The 22,452-nt window shown below is 40.1% G+C and overlaps 1 protein-coding gene across 2 annotated transcripts in view; it reads left to right on the top strand.

Annotated features, from left to right (window-relative positions):
• The window catches only part of LOC132399687 (engulfment and cell motility protein 2), a 198,348-nt gene extending 176,956 nt beyond the window's left edge, over positions 1-21,392 (top strand). For both annotated transcript variants that reach the window (XM_059980344.1, XM_059980343.1), the window contains exons 16-21: positions 3,378-3,541; positions 6,220-6,332; positions 6,531-6,638; positions 11,622-11,704; positions 13,209-13,286; positions 15,199-21,392. In XM_059980344.1, coding sequence (XP_059836327.1) covers positions 3,378-3,541; positions 6,220-6,332; positions 6,531-6,638; positions 11,622-11,704; positions 13,209-13,286; positions 15,199-15,399 — 747 coding nt within the window. In that variant the 3' untranslated portion in view covers positions 15,400-21,392. The remainder of the gene's footprint in view (positions 1-3,377; positions 3,542-6,219; positions 6,333-6,530; positions 6,639-11,621; positions 11,705-13,208; positions 13,287-15,198) is intronic.
• Positions 21,393-22,452: the final 1,060 nt, after the last annotated feature.

Below are 22,452 nucleotides of genomic sequence, written 5' to 3'. Positions count from 1 at the left end.
CACTCTCCATCTGCCAGATAAAGTGCTTGGAGCCAGCCAGCAACCGAAACAAAGCAACCTGCTTGACTGACTCTCCGTACACCAATGGTGCGACTGCAGTTAGTGACAACAAGGCGCATTGGAGCAACTTGCCAAGGCCGCTGCTTCAACAGCGTCTTCCATACCATCGATATATCATCTAGAAAGCTGAAAGCAGCAGGCACATGGAAACCTATCACTGCGGCTTCGTTATCACTGGGGCAAAGTATTTTTGGAACTCGTAACACAACTGCACTTTGGCAGCACCATCACCTCAAGCACAGCTAAGAATTGGCAAAGACTAATGCGCTTGTGGTTCCATATTCCAGGGCTGAGTAAACAAAGTAATGGAAATGAAAGTGCACTGGTTTCAGTGAAAATGTGAGTGATACTTTGCAGATTTTCTTCCCATTGTTTCTTGCCTAAATTTAAGATACCATGGCATTTGTATTCTCTGTGAACAATAGCTTTCAAGTTCACGATTCTGGGACCTGTCAGTACTGATTATCATCTGCCTGGTGGCAGAAGCTTGAATGAGCGGTGGTGCAAGGTAAATGTGGTATTTTCTGCCTTTGAACTGACAAGGTGGTTTGTAATTGCTTTGCTCTACATTTGGATTTCTTGTTAAATCAATTCCTCACATCCATTTTTACAAAGGAGAGCTATGTGCAGTTCAACTCAATTAAAATAAATGATTTGGCTCAGTCTAATATTCCTTGTTCAGGAAATGAAAACTAGTAAAAAGAAACAATTGGCTCTTTGATCCTAGGGAGAAGCAAATATGTTGGAGTCCTTCATGAATTTATGAAGTAATTTCTAATCACCAAGGTGTTGAGCATAAGACTGATAAGGACAGAGCAATATACACAACATCTATGGGATTAAATGCTTTAAGGACTCTCCGTAAAATGCTATCAATGAACATTTAAAGTGCTCGGCATTATGAGGAGTAGACACTGTGACCTTGGGTGTAAATAGATCAATCATTGGCCTGCAACTTTCTGTCATTTTAAGTAATTATCTGTTGATTATGTCAGTTCGGTGAGTGCTAGGCTGACAGTCGTACAAAAGTCAGCATCACTCTGGAACAAACAACTAAGCTGCAGCATTCGGCACCTGCATCAGGCGGGTGTATTTTACCCAGATTCAGCGATGGGAACCCTGCTGTGACACAGATTGCTTCCTGTACTGACTGTAGCACAAAATGCTCTTGCTGAAACAGCTGAGAAATACCCACGTATACAGAAGCCTCTGCCAACAATATTTCAAAATCTGAGGTGCTCTGGCCGACTTCCAAACCCTCTCGGTGAAACCAGATCGAGCACATTCTCTCTCACTGCAGTTGCAACGCGTATAAATTGTTCGTGCCGCTTACATTCTAGACACAATGTGGGATTTTGAGTAAGTCTTGCCACTTTCCTTATAAACATTGCTGGTTACCAGTTCTGTTGAGAGCTCCTCAAGTGAATCTAGTGTTAGTATGTTTACAATATTTCTGGTTCTGAATATTCGACAATCGACACGCATTGTCAGAGTAATTCACAGTATGTTGTAGATGTTGAATATGGGGCAAGAAAAGTTATATGTACAGTTATGTCCAATTTTTTAAACCTGTGTTGCTTGCTTTAGCGTTGCCAAGGATTACTCAGTCTCAGGACAGGGCAAGAGAAGCAACGTGCGACAGTAAAGATAATGACTGAAAGGCGGGGGGGTGGGTAATGTGCCTTTGATGAAAGCAATGAAGAGCTTTAAAAAATTCAATTGGTCTTCCTAATTTAAATATCTTGAGCAGATTTTTTTAAAAAAATTCTTAAGTAGAGGTCCATTCTTTCTTTGGAAAGAAATTATAAGTATTAATAGAATTGTTTGTAAATCAAATGCAAGTTGAAGCTTGGCACTTTATCTTTGGAATACGGATGTTGGGATAAATATTTTTTGCCAAAATCTAGTTGTCTGTGAGCATCTGTCCAGAGTCCCTGGAGTGTAGGAGAATTTCATCCAGGTTTCCCCTGAGGATGGACGAGACCAGATAGGAAATAGTTTAACGGTGAAGGTAAAATATTTAAGGGGAATCTGAGGGGCAACAACTTCACTCAGAAGGTGGTGCGAGTGTGAGATTGAGCTGCCAACAAAGGTGGTGGATACCAGTTCAATTGCAACATTTTAAGAGAACTTTGGATGGGTGCATGGATGAGAAGGAAATGGTCTGGGTGCAGATAAATGGGACTCGCAGGAGAACGGGTTAGCACGGACTGGGTGAGCGGAAGGACCTGATTCTGTGCTGTAGTATTCTGTGATGAAGGTGGTTACATAGAACTGTTAGGTATGAAACCTTTTACCAATTGCAAAGGCAGAAGGTGTGATATATTTCAAATTTGAAATGGTCTGTGAATTGGAGGGTGTGCAAGTCTTTGTGTCTTGGACATGATGACGATGAAGGGGTGTCCAGGTACTCAGGACAAACCACACTTTACTCCTTTCCATGAAAATACTTATTCATCACTTGTATTTTGTGCAACTACAATGTACTTGTAGAGCATTAGAGTACAATGCACATTTCTGGTTTCCATAGTACAAAATGGGCAAGGTATAGAATTTATACTGATGATGTCTACCTGAGAGTTTATGCTTGTATTTTTTTAAAAGGAGAAAAAAAGCACTGGTGAAGCTCATTTCCCCAGAAAGTGAGATTGTATGATGTCCAAAGAGTTTGTTAAGGTTATTAAAAGTTAGACCAGAACACTCAAACTATAGGTGGTAAGCTAAGCTCTCTCCATGGCCACTCTTGGGGAGCACTCCTGAAATGGATTCCGAGTTTCTGTGATGTACGATTCCCAAAGATCATTTGGGAGAGGAAGCAATTGGGAGAGAGGGTCCAGAGTGTCAGAAACAATCGGAAAGGATGTTCTGGGAGAAGATTGCAAATGATAATTGAGGTTGACCTTGCCCATTGGCAGCAGGTCATTCAGGGTCACTCCTTTTTTTAATGCCCCTCAAAAGAAGGTTCTCTGACAGACCTTGAAGCAGTAGAATTGTGTACTTGTGTGCAATTGATGTCAAGTGAGGACCCAACAGCACCCTGCCCGTTCGGCGGCTTTGCCAAGCACAAAGAAGAACCACGAGATATGTCCAACAGAAAGTAGCTCTCCAAACATGGAGGCCTGTGTAACCTGGGGAGTTTATAATGAATTATGGAAGAACTGTAAGCCAGGGCAATAAATAGTCATTAATAAATCCAATACGAACCTTGGTTAGAATATGGAATGGTGATTGAAGTTAGGTGAGGACATGAGGAAGAGCTGACAGAGAATGCACTTTTCTATTGTAAATGCTCTAATTCTCTCGTCTTACCTTGGCAGGTGATGCAGGTGGTACGTGAGCAGATCACGAGGTCCCTGGGCACAAAGCCAAACTCTCTGGACCAGTTTAAGAATAAAGTCCGTTGCATGAGTTACTCTGAGATCCTGAGGCTACGTCAGTCTGAGAGAATGAGCCAGGATGACTTCCAGTCGCCACCAATCATGTGCGTCATGTTGTTACCCTACACTTTTCACCAGACTACTTTTTTTTAAGGGCATTGACTCTTGGGTCCAAAGCTGTGTTGCAGAAAGTTGAAATCATGCCTCCAATTAGAAAATAATGCATCCAACCTGCTCCCAGACTTTGCTACAAACACCAGGCTGAAGCTCCGGTGTTTAATCAGAAGTGTGTTACAGCAAAAGCTGAAGTTCTAATCCTCATGCAAAGGAACTTTTGTGGTTCACAGATGTTATGGATCCTACAGATAGATGAGAAAATTAGGAAGTTTCCTAGCATTCATTTTTCACCTAGTGCAATGAACAGACATTAAACAGATGTCTGTGACTGCTTTAATTGCAAAATACCTACAATATTTGTTCAATGGGTATTACATTATATATGTTGGTTCATGCGCGTTTGGGAAAGGTCCTGTGTGAATGCCTTAGGCTACGTCCACACTACACCAGATAAATCCGTAACCAAAGCTTTTTCTCTTTGTTTTGACCCTCTGTCCACACTGAAACAGCATTTTCCTCTTCTGAAAATGGAGCTTTACTAAAACACTCTCCAGTGTGTGTAAATCTGAAAACGCCGATTGAATGGTGTAATGTGTACAGGGTAACATAGAGCATAGAATAGTACAGCACATTACAGGCCCTTCAGCCCACAATGCTGTGCTGACCCTCAAACCCTGCCTCCCATATAACCCCCCACCTTAAATTCCTCCATATACCTGTCTAGTAGTCTCTTAGACTTCACTAGTGTATCTGCCTCCACCACTGACTCAGGCAGTGCATTCCATGCACCAACCGCTCTCTGAGTGAAAAACCTTCCTCTTATATCCCCTTTGAACTTTGCTCCCCATACCTTAAAGCCATGTCCTCTTGTACTGAGCAGTGGTGCCCTGGGGAAGAGGTGCTGGCTGTCCACTCTGTCTATTCCTCTTAATATCTTGTACACCTCTATCATGTCTCCTCTCATCCTCTTTCTCTCCAAAGAGTAAAGCCCCAGCTCCCTTAATCTCTGATCAAAATCCATACTCTCTAAACCAGGCAGCATCCTGGTAAATCTCCTCTGTACCCTTTCCAATGCTTCCACATCCTTCCTATAGTGAGGCGACTAGAACTGGACACAGTACTCCAGGTGTGGCCAAACCCAGAGCTTTTGAAAAACGCTATCATGATGTGTCAGAACAGTTGGTGACAGCAGCGTGGAATTTCATTGTTTTCTTGAACGCAACCTCCAACACGACAACAACAATGGCGGACAGCTTCAGGAGACTGTCCCTGAGCAGAACGTTACTGCAGCTTTGCAGTATGACAGAGAATTTCAACCCCCCACACAACCTAACAATTTCAGAACAGACGGCAACAGGACTGAAGCCAGAAGAGTTAGAAATGTATTCACCAAATACTTTGACCCATAACTTACTGAATAAATAAGTATACTCACTTTGCCCTGTTTTCTGTCCTTGCTCATTATGAAGGTGGTTTACCTATTTATGCAAGTACTTCTCTGACAATTGATGTGTAACAGCCTAATGTAACATTGTATGGAAATACAGGATAACACTGATGCAGACATGTTTTATACATTTAACAAGGTGCTTTATTAATGTATTGCTTGTGCAAACATTCAATAGGTGCAATTGTCACTACTTCCGAAATGTCATTTTTAAGTAGTAGTTTATGTTTGGCATAGACATGAAAATGTTAAGGCCAAAAAAGGAAAATTGTAAGTTTCACTTTTACTCAGGTAAAAATAAAATCACTTTTGCCCAGTAACTCGTTTATTACACATGTTAAATACAGCAAAATAATACAGAAAGACATTGCAAAAGTAAAGGCAAACAAATGAGGTAACAGCAAATTTCACTTTTGCCCAGTAACAAGCCTTATTGTGGTTAGTTGTAGCTGTCGTCCCTTTCATTGGTGAAGAGACTATGGCCGTAGGAACTGTTTCCAGGGTTATTCTGTTTTTCAGTGTTCATTGTCAGCTGGGTCATAATGTCCATGAACTCCCTGTTGGTTGCCTCCATACACTCCAGTATTTGTTTTTTTAGTTTTAAGTCCTTCTGCACGAAAGCCAACAGCTGTCCGTCATTTGGCAATTTCCTTTTAAGTTTTTCTAGTCTGTAACTGAACACTCACCAAGTCTTTTACAGCGAGATTCGACACCAAACATGTCGCTTGTTTTCTGTAGATATGTCCTGCGCATGCCCAGTAGGAGGAGATTTGCCCAAATACCTGTTTTAATGTGGACAGAGGTATTTTCAAAAACGCCTGGTGTGGATGCCTATCGTTTTTACGCGAAACCAGCGTTTTCAAAATTATCCGGTCCAGTGTGGATGTAGCCATAGATTCCTAGTTTCTTAGAATTTGCCTTACAGACTTACATTTTTCCAATTGGTTCTTATTGGCAATTTATGTCATGTTCCGTTTTTGTCTTCATTGAGAGAAGTGGTCCTTGATGTGGACGTAATTAGAGCATGTTAACAGTAAGGACACAAAACAGCAGACCTGGAGATAATATGTGGATAGTCCATAGCATTTTGTTAATTGGGTGTGGTTTTGTTTTGAAAGGCACACTGGTCAAAGACTTTTCTTTCTATACATGTCATGTGAATAAATACGTCTGCTTCAACCATTTACACTGACCTCTGACCTCAATCTCTGTTCTCAGTGAGCTGCGGGAGAAAATTCAACCGGAGGTGATGGAGCTTATAAAACAGCAGCGCCTGAACCGACTTTGTGAGGGCACTAGCTTCCGTAAAATTAGCAATCGCAGGCGGCAAGGTATCAGTTTATTGATTGATTGATTGAGATGCAGAACAGAATAGGCCCTTCCAGCTTTCAAGCTGCACCATCCAGTAATCCCCGATTTAACTGTAGTTACTGTTGTGAGTGGTGTGGTTAAAGACAAATTTTGTATGCTGTTATCATTCATTCTGATCTCTATAATTCTCTTCTTCCTTTTCCCTCTATTTTCCACAGATAAATTCTGGTATTGTCGACTGTCTCTCAATCATAAGGTTTTACATTATGGAGATCTGGATGAGAACCCGCAAGGCGAAGTGGCCTTTGAGTCGCTGCAGGAAAAAAGTAAGCAAAAAAAAATTACTTGGCTGGAAAAGTGTTCACTACGGTCTGTGGTTTGTTTCATATAAAATAGAAACTAAAGGAGGTCACCTGGGCTCCTTAATCATCAGGGATAGAGACAACCAGAGATTCTCCACCCTTTGTGTGAAGAAATAAACTAAGTAGTGATTTGATCTGTATAAGCAGTATTATAGAGTATCACATGTACCAGGAAACGGTGACTATAACGTTTCACTGTATCACATTACATGTGACAATAATCACCACTAATAATGGTCAGACCACATTTGGAGTACTGTGAGCAATTTTGGGCCCCATACCTAAGAAGTGATACGCCGGCATTGGTGAGAGTCCAGAGGAGGTTCAGAAGAATGATCCTGGGAACAAAAGAGTTAACATATGAGGTGACTTTGGGTCTATACTCAATGGGGTATAGAAAACTGAGGGAAAATTTCATTGAAACCTGCCTAGTATTGTAAGGCCTAGAGAGTGGACATGGAGAGGATGTTTCTATTAGTGGGAAAGTCTAGGACAAGGGGACATAGCCACAGAATAGAAGGAATGGAGATGAGGGAGGGAGGAATTTCCTTAGCCGGAGGGTGGCGAATCTGTGGAATTCATTGCCACAGACAGCAGTGGAGGCCAAGTCATTTGGTATATTTAAAGTAGAGGTTGATATGAGGCATCCATTAGTCGCGAGAGACCATGGATTTGTGCCTTGGAACGCTTCCAGGGAGCAGGCCTGGGCAGGGTTGTATGGGAGACCAGCAGTTGCCCATGCTGCAAGTCTCCCCTCTCCATGTCACGGATGTTGTCCAAGGAAAGGGCAAGGGCCGATACAGCTTGGCATTGGTGTCGTCACAGAGCAATGTCTGGCTAAGTGCCTTGCTCAAGGACACAACGCGCTGCCTTATCTGAGGCTCGAACTAACGACCTTCAGATCACTAGACCAACGCCTTAACCACTTGGCTACGCGCCAACACAGTAGAGGTTCATAGGACTGCCGGTCTCCCATACAACCCTGCCCAGGCCTGCACCCTGGAAACTTTCCAAGGCGCATAGGGTTTTGATTAGTAAAGATGGCTACAACAAGAAGGCAGGAGAATGGGGAAAATAATCAGCATTGATTGAATGGTGAAGCAGACGATAGGCCAAATGGTTGAGTTGTGCTTCTGGGTCTTATAGCCTTATGTTGTATCTATATCCTTTTATTCAAGTTACTCTAGTTACTGAAACTGCTCAGCCATATAAAAAGACAGTAGCTGACCTTTTACCTCAGCACAGGGGTCGGCAACGTTTACCACTGAAAGAGCCAATATGGACCCATTTCCCACAGAAAAGAAAACACTGGGAGCCACAAAACCCGTTTGACATTTAAAATGAAATAACACTGCATACAACGGGTTTTTTTTGCCTTTATGCTATGTATAAACAAACTATAATGTGTTGCATTTATGAAATTGATGAACTCCTGCAGAGAAAACAAAATTACATTTCTGCATGCAACAAAAACATTTTGAACTCCGAAAAAAAGACGTTGGGTTGAAGGTTACTCCATAGCCTACCTTGGATCGAAGAATTAAAAGAAAGCGCGCACTGGCGGGTGTCAGGCATAGGCAGTGGTGATGTATATTAATAGCGATAAAAAACACTTTGTAGCAGTGTGCTACACGCAGCGCTAAAATAAAGACACTGCAGTCAAAGGTAACTTTATTCGAACTAAACAGCCTTGCTTTAAAGCCTCCCTCAACCCATCCCCGTGGGCGCGGATGCTCCAAAAGACACGTACTCACAAACCCCCGTAGGCTATCTCCCTTAGCCGGAACGGTGGCTAATTGTGAGCCAGTTCGGATGTGCCAGGAAATGGGGTCTCCACAACGTTTTTAGATTGTACAAGATCACCATAATCTTCAAATTTCGAATTACATTTCAAAAACTAACAAACCACGGGGAGCCGCAGCACAGAGATGAAAGAGCCGCGGGTTGCCGACCCCTGTCTCAGCACAATATTCCTGCGAAAACAAAATCTTCCACTCCCATCTTGAATATACTTAGGAACTGAGCCTCCACAGCCCTCTATCATTATGAATTTGACAGATTCAGCAACCTCTTGATGAAGAATTTTTTTTCTTATCCCCATTCTGAAAGGCCAACCACTTTACTGAATAGTGAATGCAAGAACGTAGGAGTAGGAGAGGACCGCTCTGCCCCTCTAGTCTGCCTGACATTCAATATTATCATGGTTGAGTTGCCCCAAGAATCATCACCATAGTTCCCATAGTTGTCACTTCCCCAATTTTCAAAAATGTATCTGCCTTTTTAAATGCCTTCAGTGATCCAGCCACAATAATCCTCTGGAACACTTCCGGAGAGTCACCAACCTTTGTGAGAAGAAATTCCTGTGCATCTCAGATATAACTAATCACCCCTAATCTTGTACCTACATTCCCTTTTTCAAGATTCTCCAGCTAGTGGAAACATCTCAACATCTATCCTGTTTTGTCACCTAAGGATCTTTTGTTCCAATAAAATCACTTCTTATGTTTCTAAAATCCAGAGAGTACAAGTCCATTTTCTTTCTATTGATTCGTAAAACTACATTGATGTTGATTACATTAAACTTCTCCAAATAACTGGCATTCCTTCCTTAATTGTACACTCCAGCATCTTGCCAGCAATGGATGATGAGCTAACTGGTCTCTGGTTCTGGACTCTTCAGCCAAGGGAAATATTAACCTTGCATTTTCCCTGTCGTACATTTAAGTATATTGCTGGTTTCAATTAAATGACCTATCTTCTGAACTTGAGAGAATTCTATCCATTCTATTCAAACTCCTTATAGAATGAATTGTCCCATTCCAGGAACCTGACAATGCATGTTTTGCTGTATTCCTCTATAGTCAGTATACCCTCTCAAAACAGAGCAGTTGATAGTCTAGATAATGCAGTTAACCAGTTCCCTGTATATTTTCAGTACAATGTTGTTAATTTTGTACAAAATTTCCTTGCAATAAAAGGCACCCTTAATTTGGCCTTGTAATTGTTTTCAACACCTTTACATTAGCTTTCAGTTATTCATCCAGGTCTTTCTGAACACCAATAACTTTTGGTGTCTTACCATCTTTAAAAAACCACTCAGCCACTATTTCTCCCACCACATTTTTCTACATTATATTTCACCTAGCACTGCTCATCTATCCCCGTTGATATATGTGGTTTATATATCCATAAAGTCCTTTCCATCCTCGCCACCTACATGCCAACTCAACTTGAATATATTGCTCCTGGTGCCTTCATCTAAATCATTCATATATATTGTGAACTGGGGCCCAGCTCCAATCCGTCTGGGATCCCACTTGATTATTCTTGCGCTCATAACTGAATTTCTTTTCTTCCGTTGCTGTTTGACCCATTGAGTTCCTCTAGCAGATTGTTTGTTGCTTCTGATTCCAGTTGATGCAGTCTCTTGTATTTTCTGTCTTTTGACAAATTTTTGCTGGTTTATTATTGCCATTCCTATGTGCTCTAGTTTATCTAATAACTTCTTACATGGCATCTTATCAAAAGTCTAAAATAGCACATCTTGCTGCTCTTAATCTATATCACGATCATGGGAGAAAGTCCAAAGTAGCCATGCTTTTCCTTGCCTATTGAATCACAACTCAAAAGTCTCTTAACAGACTTGTCAAACATAACTTTTCTTTCCTAATTCCATGATGACTGTCCAATCTAATTATTATTTTCTATGTGCCCTATTGGTAATAGATTCTAGAATTTTTTTGGTATTGCTTTCAGACTAATAGGTTCCATTTTCTCACTCCCTCATTTTTTAATTGGTGTTGGTTATATTGGTTCACACAGGTAAGAAAATAACAATTCTGCAGTAAATGGGATTATTTTTAAGATGACAACCAGTGCATCCCCTAACTACAAATACACCCCCTTCAACACCTTGTGATGTGTCATCTTGTTCATGAGTTGTGGATCATCAACTCTAGTGCTATTCATTTCCCCGGTACTTTTTTAAAACATACTAATGATAATGTCATTCTTTCCATTCACTCTAAACCTGATGTTCTTTAATATCATCAGGACGTCTTCTGTAAAAACGGGCACAAAATATATTGTTTAATAACTCTCATTCCTCAGTTTAATTCCTTCTGTCTCGTATGGCAGGGTGAAATTAAAAATACCCTGTTCCTATAAATAGAGGGCTTTATTGTTACAATCTTAAATCATATTATGTTTATGCCCTCAGTAAAATTAAGCACTTGATCACAGTGTATTAAATCTGCTTACAAGAGCAACTAAAGGTATTAACTCAGAACTGTCTAGTGTGAATCTGAAATTATACCGATTATATTTTACTGTTTACTAGTATACTGTTGCCATCACTAATATACACTCAGTGGCCACTGTATTAGGTACACCTGCTTGTTAGTGCAAATATCTAATCAGTCAATCACGTGGCAGCAACTCAATGCATAAAAGCTTGCAGACGTGATCAAGAGGTTCAGCTGATGTTTAGGCCAAACATCAGAATGAGGAAGAAATGCGACTTAAGTGGCCTTGACCATAGAATGATTATTGATACCAGATGGAGTGGTTTGAGTATCTCAGAAACTGCTCATCTCCTGGAATTTTCCAGTCAGCAGTCTCCAGAGTTTTTAGAGAATGGTACAAAAAAAACACCCAATGAGCAGCAGGTCTGTGGGCAAAAACGCCTCATTTCCATGAGAGGTCAGAGGAAAATGGACGACTTGGTTCAGGCTGACTGGAAGGCAATAGTTACTCAAATAACCACATGTTACAACTGTTGTTATGCAGAAGAGCATCTCTGAATGCACAACACTTTGATGATCTACAGCAGCTGAAGACCACAATGGGTTCCACTCCAGTACCTAAAAAAAAAGTGGCTGCTAAGTGTGCATTAAGATTCCACAATACCTTTTGGTCATTAGCCTGCTATTTTTTCTCCTTATTTAGTTCCTGTTGCGGATATCAAAGCTGTGGTAACTGGGAAAGACTGTCCCCATATGAGAGAGAAGAGTGCCCTAAAACAAAATAAGGTATATTTAAGCTATTTGTAGTCGGTTTGCATTGGTGCATTGTGGATGTTTGACACATGCTAACGTAGTAATTGTTCATGAAACAATCATTATCCAGTCTATCTACCACCCTAGGAGTCTTGTGATCATGATGGTAATGACAGTGACTGATCATAGCAATCTTTAGCAATAGGTCTACATCAGATCCAATCATGAGGACAGGAAGGTCAGTGGTTGAGAGCTCTGAATGTGTCACTCATTCTTGCCAAGCATTCTATACTTAACATAAATCACGTTTCAATTTATTCAGTGTATCCCAAAATGTTACTCCGTTTTAAAAAAATCTATTCGTTAATCAACACCAATTACTTCAATCCATGAAGCCCATTTCACTGATTTGTCATGTTCACTAAAATATTACTTTCAATTCAAATTGAATTCAGTTACCTTCCCCCTTCCCCACTGCCTTTACACTTCCAACGGTTCAAAGCATTAGCTTTGCCTTATCATTCTACTGTCTTTAAACAAGGTAAAATAACTTGTCATTTACATAATGAAGTTCCTTTAGAATCATAAAAAGCAGTAATCATACAGTCTCCTCATATAATTTCCAGCAAGAGCGTCTGATTTATTTTATCACTCTTCCAACCTACTCTTTTCACACCACTATTACAGCTCAGGGCATTGGAGTTTTAAACCGGTGTCCTCTGTGAGAAAGTTTGTATGTTCTTCCCGTTTGTGCGTGGGTTTCGTCCAGGGGCTCCAGTTTCCTCTCCCAGTCCAAAGGTGTACACATTCAGTAAGTTAATCGGCCATTGTAAATCAACCTGGAGTTAAATTGGTGGGTCAGAAAGGCCTTCATTCATTTTCTAAATAAATAAATAATCTTTCAGATTATTCTCCATTTCTGTAACCTTTTGATAATTATGTGCGATGATAACCAGAATCACATATAGTATTTTAGATGTTGTAGCACTGATGATTTATAGAATGGCAGGGTTACTTCATTATTTTACTGTATTGTGAACCTTGCATATAATTGTCACTTCTGTCCCTAGCATTGTGGTGATAGCAAGTTATTTTCTGTCAGGACTCCGACATGTATATAATCCTATAAGGGTACAAGCATGAATATAGTGTGCAAATATAATAGACAGTATATTTACAGAAATATACATTACCCATCTCAAAATTGTGATTTAACACTTTCTAGCCAGACTGAATTTTATATGTATATTTTAATACACTGTGATAGAATCAGAGGTATTGTACAACACCCTATCATAGTAACTTGTAGATCCTCGTGGACAAAACTGTATTTAATCCAATCATTCTGCCAGTATAATAATACACAATTATGGTATCCTTCATTTCATTATGTTTGGAAAAACTGAGGTCAGCTGTTTGATTTACAAAGTTATTGTAGGACCAGATCTGAAATACGGAGTTTAGAAAATTGAACCTTTATTTTTAATATTAAAGTTTGTTTACTGGCTTCACTCTCTTTCCTTCTCCATTTTTCCAGGAAGTCCAAGAGTTGGCTTTCTCAATCCTACATGACCCTGACGAGGCCCTAAACTTCATAGCTCCAAACAAGTATGAGGTCAGTTTACGGTCTTCTGACTTTCATTAATGAGATGTGTTTGTTGTTCGATGCATGGCCTGGCAGAATGTGCCTTTGAAGAGCAAAACTCATTTCTAATAGAATAAACATGTTATCCTCAACTTGGCATATAACAAATAATACCTAAAAAGCTAAAAAGTGCTTAGGAATTGATTTGTCATGTTCTAAGCATTTGCCATTCTCAATTTTATTGTAGCTTTTCCTTGTTCCTTCCCCAGATACCATATCAGTTTACCACTTTCTGTCATGCAAATAGTGTAGTACAACTTCATTGACTAAACACGAGGAAATCTGCAGATGCTGGAAATTCAAACAACAACTTTGTCTCGGCCCAAAACGTTGACAGTGCTTCTCCTTATAGATGCTGCCTGGCCTGCTGTGTTCCACCAGCATTTTGTGTCTGTTGTTGTTTCAGCTTCATTGACTAGTTGTTTTTGTAGGATTTGCTTGGCTGGTCGCTAATTGTGTCTGAACTTTAACAGGCCTCACTGTGGCAATACCGTAAAGTCTAAATTTGCCATTTTCCGGAATCTATACATTGACTGGTTCAGCCGAGGTGACTGAATTGAAGTTCTAATGGGGTTCCTTCTCCTTTTCGTGCCCCAGGATCTGCTTCTGCTGGTTATACTAAATGTTGGGAGTTATCCACTTACAACTAGTTTAAAGAGACTAAAAGGATTAGAAGAAGATTTGCCCAAAATGGAAGAGTCCTAAGTAACATAGAAGCGTAGAAATACAGAAAACCTACAGCACAATACAGGCCCTTCAGCCCACAAAGCTGTACCGAACATATCCCTACCTTAGAACTACCTAGGCTTACCCATAACCCTCTATTTTTCTAAGCTCCATGAAGCCATCTAGGAGTCTCTTAAGACCCTATCGTTTCCGCCTCCACCACCACTGCCAGCAGCCCATTCCACGCACTCACCACTCTCTGTGTAAAAAAAACTTACCCCTGACATCTCCTTTGTACCTACTTCCAAGCACCTTAAAACTATGTTCTCTCATGCTAGCCATTTCAGCCCTGGGATCTTATTATCTTGTAGACCTCTAGCTTTGTTTTTTAGATGATAACTGAAAGTTTCATTCCGTGGGAATGAAAAGGAGTAGTTTGAATGCAACAAGTTACCTCAGTCTTAATGTGTCCTTCGTCAATATTATGAAGCTAACCTTGGTTAAAGTAAATTGGCATAGCAGACATAGTTATAAAAATTCCCAAAAGTTCACAGCTTAATTTTATGCAGAAAAGCTCAAATGCTGGAAATACAAACATCAACATATGAGAAGTTGTGTGCAGATTTTCGATATAGAGCATTTGTCAAGAACTGAAAAGGAGAGGCAGGTGAATCTGATTCTAATAAAAAGGATGGTTGGAACTTCAACAACAACAAGAATTCTGGAAGCACACAAAATAACTCAGCATTTGTGGAGAGAGAAACCGAGTCAATGTTTCAGCTAAGAGACCTGTTGTTAAAACTGGAAATATGCAAAGGGAAGTGTATTTTAAGTTGGAGGAGATGATGGGAAGTATCTGTGATGAGTGAACTGTAGGTTATAATTATCTGGTCATTGACTTGAAACATTGTCTCTGGTTCTGTCTCCACAGATGCTGCCTGGCCTGCTTAGTTTATTGCTTTTTCGTTGTTTTTTAGATTTTCAGCATCTGCAGTTTTGTTTTTGCTTCCATTGTTGCAACTGCATGCCTTTAAGGTTTCAGATCCCATTTTTAAGCTGACTAAAGATTTCTTTTGTTTGGAGTCTTTGCCCACGTGAATTCCTGACAAGTCAGAAATGACCTGTTGACAAAACAAGGTTCACTGTTTCAAAACTACTTCCTCTTGTGCAAAGATTGAAAGTGCTTTTTTTAACATTCTATTTGTGTGCTCTACAGTACTGTATCTGGACTGATGGATTAAATGCCCTTCTGGGAAAAGAAATGACCAGTGAACTGACCAAGAATGATCTGGATACTCTGCTGAGTATGGAAATTAAACTTCGGCTGTTGGACCTGGAGAACATACAGATTCCAGAGGCGCCTCCTCCCATTCCCAAAGAGCCCAGCAGCTATGACTTTGTGTATCACTATGGCTGAACAGTTGTGTGACCAGCACCTGGCAAGCACAAAAGAAAATGAATTAAAAACAATGAATGATGCCCTATTTCAACAGTTGTTAGAAAGATCTCCCTTTGTTAAGAAACATGCTAAGTTCTGTAATCTGTGGTAAAACAGCATAACAAGGAGCAAAAGAGCAGCATATTGTATTTCTCATCTGCAGTAGGGTCTCAGACAGAATACTGGTCCCTTTTTAAAAAGAGTTCTATGCTCAATATTTTTGACAGCTATAGGAATTTGGTGAATAATGTGATTTGGTACAGTGAAGTTTATATGTTGGTTAATGTTCTATCAAGTTAACTAGATTTTTTCACTGTATTTAGACAATCCTCTATCAAACATTATTCCACCATTTGGATTCTGTTTGTGTATTTAATCCTGTACGCAACAAATATTTACTAAGAGAGCCTATGCACTTTCTGTTACATGGGAGTATCTTCAAAATTGTTGTGTGAGAATGCTTCCTGATGTTTGACGGCTTTAACCGATCTCCTTAGTCAAAATTTATTCTTCATCTGAATTCTGCTGGCAAGCCATTGGCTTTCCAGTTGTGAAGGGAGATGCAAAGACAACTGGAAAAGCTGGCAAAAATGATGGGGAGAAGGGTCATGATTGAACATTAACCTGTTCTATGATACAATGTTGTTCATAGTCTGCTCAAACTTCAATTTTTCTCTTTTAATGTGATTTATGATACAAGTCTATTTACATATGCCAAGGCCCTATAATGTTTTAAAGTCTATGAGCGCATGTTACACACATGTGTTGTACAGCGCTAGGCATGCTTAATACCATTTGAACTTTGGGAAAGACTATCACTTCCCATCTCTGCCTTGGTTCCAGCTTTCGATCTGGGACTTTTTGCCGAAGAATTAAATGGGTACTTGAAGAGATTATGCTGCAGACACTAAAAGTACTTATTTTGTGTTGGCAAAGTTTATGAGTAAATTTGACTAGATTATGGGCACTGAACTCAAATAGTACTTGAATAATAAACAAGCATACAGATTCAAACATCATTAAAATTATTACTGAATTAAGCTAGTCAATAAAGATTCTTTGCTTTAGATAGTTCCAATGTTACCATATTTAAGGTAACCATTAATCCTTAGTTATAGATATTCCACTTGAATCAGAAATAATTTTAATCTTAAGGCAATGTAAATACTGTAGGGAGATTTACTGTTAACAAAGGCAAACTTGTTTTATTGTAATCAGAAAAAGATCATTCTCCTCCCTCTTGCATAATTGGTCCTTACACTCAATTTACATTCCTCCCACTTTCTCTAAACCCAAGGTGTAGCCATGGGCACCCATATGAACCCCAGCTATGCTTGCCTTTTTTGTTGACTACATGGAACAGTCTTATGTTCCAATCCTTCATTTGTAACACTCCCCAATTCTTTCTGCTCTGCATTGCTTTGTGCATCTATGGAATTCATCAGCTTTACCTCCAACTCCCACCTTGTCCTCAGATTCAATTGGTACATCTCTGACACCTTTTCCTTCTTTTTCGATCTATCTCTGTCTCCATCTCTGGAGACAAACTGTCTACTGACATCTTTTATAAACCTACTGACACCCACAGCTATCTTGACCATCCCTCAGAAGCTATTGCCTTTTCTCAATTCATCCATCACTGTCGCATCTGTTCTCAGGATGAGACTGTCCATTCCAGAACATCTAAGTTGCTGTCCTCCATCAAAGAATGGGGTTTCCCTTCCTCTGCCATTGATGCTGTCCTCACCCCCATTTCCTCCATTTTCCAGGCATCTGCCCCTACCCCATCTTACCAGTGCCACTTGTCCTTACCTGCCATGCCACAACCCCGTGTACCCAGCACCTAATCCTCTCTGTCTTCTGCCATCTTCAATGGGATCCTACCAGTAAACACCCCACCCTTCCACTTCCCACAGCAATCATGCTCCCCGTGACTTATTGGCCCTCCTTCCCTCCCCATGGATCTCCTTCCTGGCACTTATCCCTGCAATCCAGACAAGGGCTACGCCTGCTCCCTCACTGTCATTCAGGGCTCCAAACAGTCTATCCAGGTGAGGCAACACTTCACTTGCAAGTCTGTCGGGGTCATCTACTGCACCTGGTGTTCCCAGTACGGTGACCTCTACATTGGCAAGGCCCTACATAAACTGGGGGGACCACATTGTTGAGTGTCTTCACTCAGTCCGCAGTAGATAGGATTTCCCATTCTACTTCGCATTCCCATGGTCTCCTGTACTGCCAAGATGAGGGCATAGTCAGGTTGGCAAAGCAACGCGTCATATTCCATCTGGATAGTTTCCAACCTGATGGCATGAACATCAATTTCTCCAACTTCCGATAATTTCTTCCCCTGTCCCGTCCCCCCATTCTGCCTCCTTCTCGTCTCTTCACCTATCCATGCCCTTCCTCCTTCCCTTTCTCCCATTGGTCACTCTCCTCTCCTATCAAAGTCCTTCTTCAGCCCTTACCTTTTCCACCTATCACGTCCCAGCTTCTCACTTCATCTCCCCCTCCTCTCCCCACCCACTTTCCCCCTCACCAGCCAGCTTCTACTCTTTCCCCTTCTCCCCCACCCCACTGTCTTATTCTCACCTTCCTTTCCAGCCCATAGCATTGACTGCTTATTCCCCTCGATAAATACTCTACGACTTGCTGAGTTCCTCCAGCATTTTGAGTGTTTCCAGGCTGGAAACAATTTCATGGTTGGTGTCTCTGCTGTAACCATCTTACTATTATCTCAGCTGAACTTCAACTGACAGATCTGAAATTATTTACTCTACTTAATTATGGGTTGCTGGAAGACAAGAATGTGACAACTGTAACCAATTCAAAATGTTGCTTCAGCTGTCTGTTTTTCTGTTTGAAATAGTAATTGACACTGTAGAGAAATTGGTGAGTTACAAAGTATTAAGAGCAATGTGCACAGGTTCGTACTGTATCTTCTTAGCTCCAGTTGTCTAAAGTGGAGAATGTGGTTCTTCAGATATTTCATATTTATCAGCATTAGACAGAATGTTGGCAATTTACAAATGACAGAGTTCATGTTACATTGAGTAAGTTTTTATCTTCAAGATGAATGACAAGGCTGTTTGGGACTAATTCAAAAGCTTTAGAAAACTATTATATCTGCTTATACGTACCGCACTGTGGTCTGCTTAGCAAAGGGTAACGTGCACAAAGCATGTGGGCCATCTAACTGAGCTGTATGCAAAATAATTTAAATTACATATTATAAAGAGGCTTTAATTTTTAAAAAATTGTACCTAAAATCTGATTTCAGTACTGAAGATTTGGGAAGTAATTTTTTTATGGGTGATACCACCTAATATTCTAACTAATATGAAGGACAGAGAAAGAAAGGGAAAATGTGAAAATACTGACAATAAGACAGTTACTACAAATCTAGTCCAGATTATTTCAGTTTTAAGCCTTTTCCTGTTCTTGTGCATAATATATGAACAAAACAGTGGCCTTTCTGCGGATTTTTGCTCATCTTTATCATGGTAGGGATACAGAGCAAGTAACATGAATGTGTTTGTCTCAGCATTTAGCAATTAAGGTGAAAAGAATAAATTGTTCTAAATACTTGCTTTTAAAAGAATATGCCACCATTTTAGAAGGGAATTTGCTGTTTCTCCCACAACCTCTGCTATTCAAACACGTGGCTTAATGCACTTGTGTAATTCAAGGCAATTGAGTTGAAACAAGCTTACTGAAAGCCACTTGGTTTACCCTAGTGAGGTAGAAAGCTTGTTAAAAATGCAAAGGGATCTCCAGTAGATGTCAGCAAGCATACTTCTTTTAAATTAAGTTCAACTCTCCATTGGAAACAGTGAAAAAGCTGAAATTTTAAACTCACTGCCAGCAAAAGAATTTAACGTTTGTAACAATCTCAGATGAGTGGGAGGTACAGTGAGTGAAACTTTTTAATCGCATTTTGGGAGAATATTTGTCTGTTAAACTGTTCATTGGTCAGTGTTATAATAGCTGTTAAGAAAAAAAATGAAATGGAAATAATTACACTGAAATCTATAGTAAGTCTTCATTTTTGTACAGAACGTATTGGTTAACTATCAGTATGTGCACTGAGCCAGTGATGTTGGAATATTACTACATGTGTTCCATCTCTCTCAACTGTGTGCTTTGTTTGATTGTATGTTCCATTTGCAAAGAGCTGAAAATACAGGGCATCTTGGATACATTCAGCAGAAACAATTATCCACCTCTCACCTAAAACAACACTAAGTTTTTATCTCTTCATTGCCATCTCCATTTAATTGCCTTTGGCAGCAAAATTCTAATACAGGACATTATGATGTCAAAGTCTTTCTCAAGTGTCTTTTTAAGCAAAGCCATATCAAGAGTTGGTGACCCAAGTCCATCACAATACTTTCTCACCTCATTCAACTCAAATTAGATTTTCATTGTCTTCACATCTCCACTTTCTCATTCAAAGGCTATTGAATGAACTTCCTAATTCTCTGACTGCACTGTTTTATAAATGGATTGTTGCCATACAGAAGTCCATATTTACAAAGAGGGTTGATCGGGGGAAATAAAAACGGAACTTTCTGGAGCTCTCAGAATTAACATTTCATGTTGATCACTTCTGATCATAATTCTTGTCTCTCCTCTGCATTTCTTGTGAAATGCTCAGAAATAGAACATCTAGAAAAATATAGGTTTTTATTCAAGTATTTTTTTAACACTACTCAATCTGGGCTCTCTTTAGATAGAAGAATTGGCTTCTGGACTGGGATCTGGAATGGGACTGGGAAAACTCTCTTTCTAAGAACTTTTAGGGGACCTTCATCTGTGCCAATATATTCAATGCTCTTGAGTATGTTTATCGTACAAGATAAAAGCAGATGCACAAGGTCATAACCAGCCATGTAGAAAGGCTGCAATACTACTAATGACAAGATCCAGTTTTCAAAGCCACTGCTGTGACAACAGCAGATATTCCCCCAGCCCCCCTCCTTTTTTGGATTATAACTAATTATGATGCATTTTAACAAGGCTTTCAGTGATGAGTATTGTCTTAGAACTCTGAAACACAAAAACTAATTCGAAGGAAAACACAGAGCCAGGAATAACTTGTTTAGCAAGAGGCGCAAATATGGTGTAGTGGTGTGGTGACTTGCAATTTACATACTTTTACATATAATCTGCAATGCATTATGTAAGCAACAAAGAATGCTTAATCAAATGCATTTACAATATTATTCAAATAACACTGAAATATTAAATATACAAATCTCTCCCTGCTTAGCTCTAAACTGCAACTCAATATGGAATGCATCTATCTCTGGCTCTCCCTGCATGTCATTTTAACTTGTCCCATTCAGGCCTAAAGATTTAATCAGTGTAGAGGATCTCTTACTCTTGTGAGATAATATCTTTCCTGTCAAGGGATCACACTGCTTTGTAGGAGAGACTTCTGATTGTGAAGCAATCTTGGGTTCTGGGGCTTCCTTTGTGGTGGTTGTAGAAGTTGACTCTGACTGCAAGAAGTGGTTCTGACAGCTCTGGTTATGTTCTTCAGGACATGTTGGCACCTGAACAGTGCATGGCAAGCTTCCCCGAATGTGAGTACCGTGTCTGGCATCACCATTTCCTTTACCTCTCACTGCTTTGCCCATCGCCATTTCTTCTTGATCTGTAGTAATGAGTTCAAGGGGTGGAACACTGTAGCCAAACCCTGTTATAATTGACAAACTCACCCTGTTATAATAGACAAACTCTAAGAAGGACCATGACTGTGGCATGTCCTTTGGCCTTGGGACATCCACCACTACTTGAATTTTCTCAGCATCTTTGTGTAATCCTTGTGTGTCAATTGTATGACCACAGAAAGTGAGGCTTGGTTTTAAGGAATTCACACTTGTCATATCATGCTCTGAGCCCATAATCTTCTAATCTCTTTAACACTGTTATGAGATTTTGGGGATGCTCCTTGACATCCTTGCCTACAGTGCTGGTGCAGATGCCATTCCAATAATAAGCTGAATAAAGCCCTTTGAGAAATACTTCAGACACTGCTTCCATCTCCTTCTGTAGGCACGTCTCAGCCAAGTCTACTTTGCTGAAGTGATTTTCTCCAGAAAGGTTTGCGAAGATATCCTCAATCCTGAACAGAGGGTATTGATCTAATTTCAGTACTGTACCAGGTTGATGGTGAACTTAAAATCACCAAAGATCTTGATAGACCCATTCTTCGTGGCTAGTGGGACCACTGGTGTTGCCCATAGGCTCCACTCAACCTTGCAAAGAATTCCTTCAGCGATCTAGCTCACTGGCTACATTATCACAGATGGTATAAGGAACTGGATGGGCTTTGTAAAACTTGGGTGTGGCATTTTCATTTAACACTATTTTACTTGTGATATGTTTGAGTTTTCCAATGGCATCCCTGAACACTGTTGTGACATCATCCAGTACCTTTCTTAATTCACTTTTAGTTGACTCTTTCAAAAATCATTGGACTCTGGCGTGGTGCTAGAGGACTGGAAAATTGCAAATGTCACTCCACTCTAAGAAAGGAGGAAGGCAGCAGAAAGGAAATTACAGACTAGTTAGCCTGACCTCAGTGATTGGGAAGATGTTAGAGTCAATTGTTAAAGATGAGGTGGTGTACTTGGTGACACAGGACAAGATAGTACAAAATCGGCATGGTTTCCTTCAGGGAAAATCCTGTCTAACGAAACTGTTGGAATTCCTTGAGGAGATTACAAGTAGGATAAATAAAGGGGATGCAATGGATGCTGTATATTTGGACTTTCAGAAGGTATTTGACAAGATGCCACACATGAGGCTGCTTACCAAGTTAAGGACCTATGATATTACAGTGAAGTTACTAACATGGTTCGAGCATTGGCTGATTGGTAGGAGGTCATAAGTGGGAATAAAATCCTTTTCTCATTGGCTAACGGTGTTCCACAGGAATCAGTGTTGGGACTACTTTTTATGCTGTGTACCAATGATTTAGATGACTTTGTTGCCAAGTTTGCTGATGATAAGATTTGTGGATGT

Source organism: Hypanus sabinus, chromosome 9 (assembly GCF_030144855.1).
Source record: "Hypanus sabinus isolate sHypSab1 chromosome 9, sHypSab1.hap1, whole genome shotgun sequence".
NCBI lineage: Eukaryota > Metazoa > Chordata > Chondrichthyes > Myliobatiformes > Dasyatidae > Hypanus > Hypanus sabinus.
The sequence above is the reverse complement of the archived record's forward strand: the minus strand, read 5'-3'. Positions and strand labels throughout refer to the sequence as shown.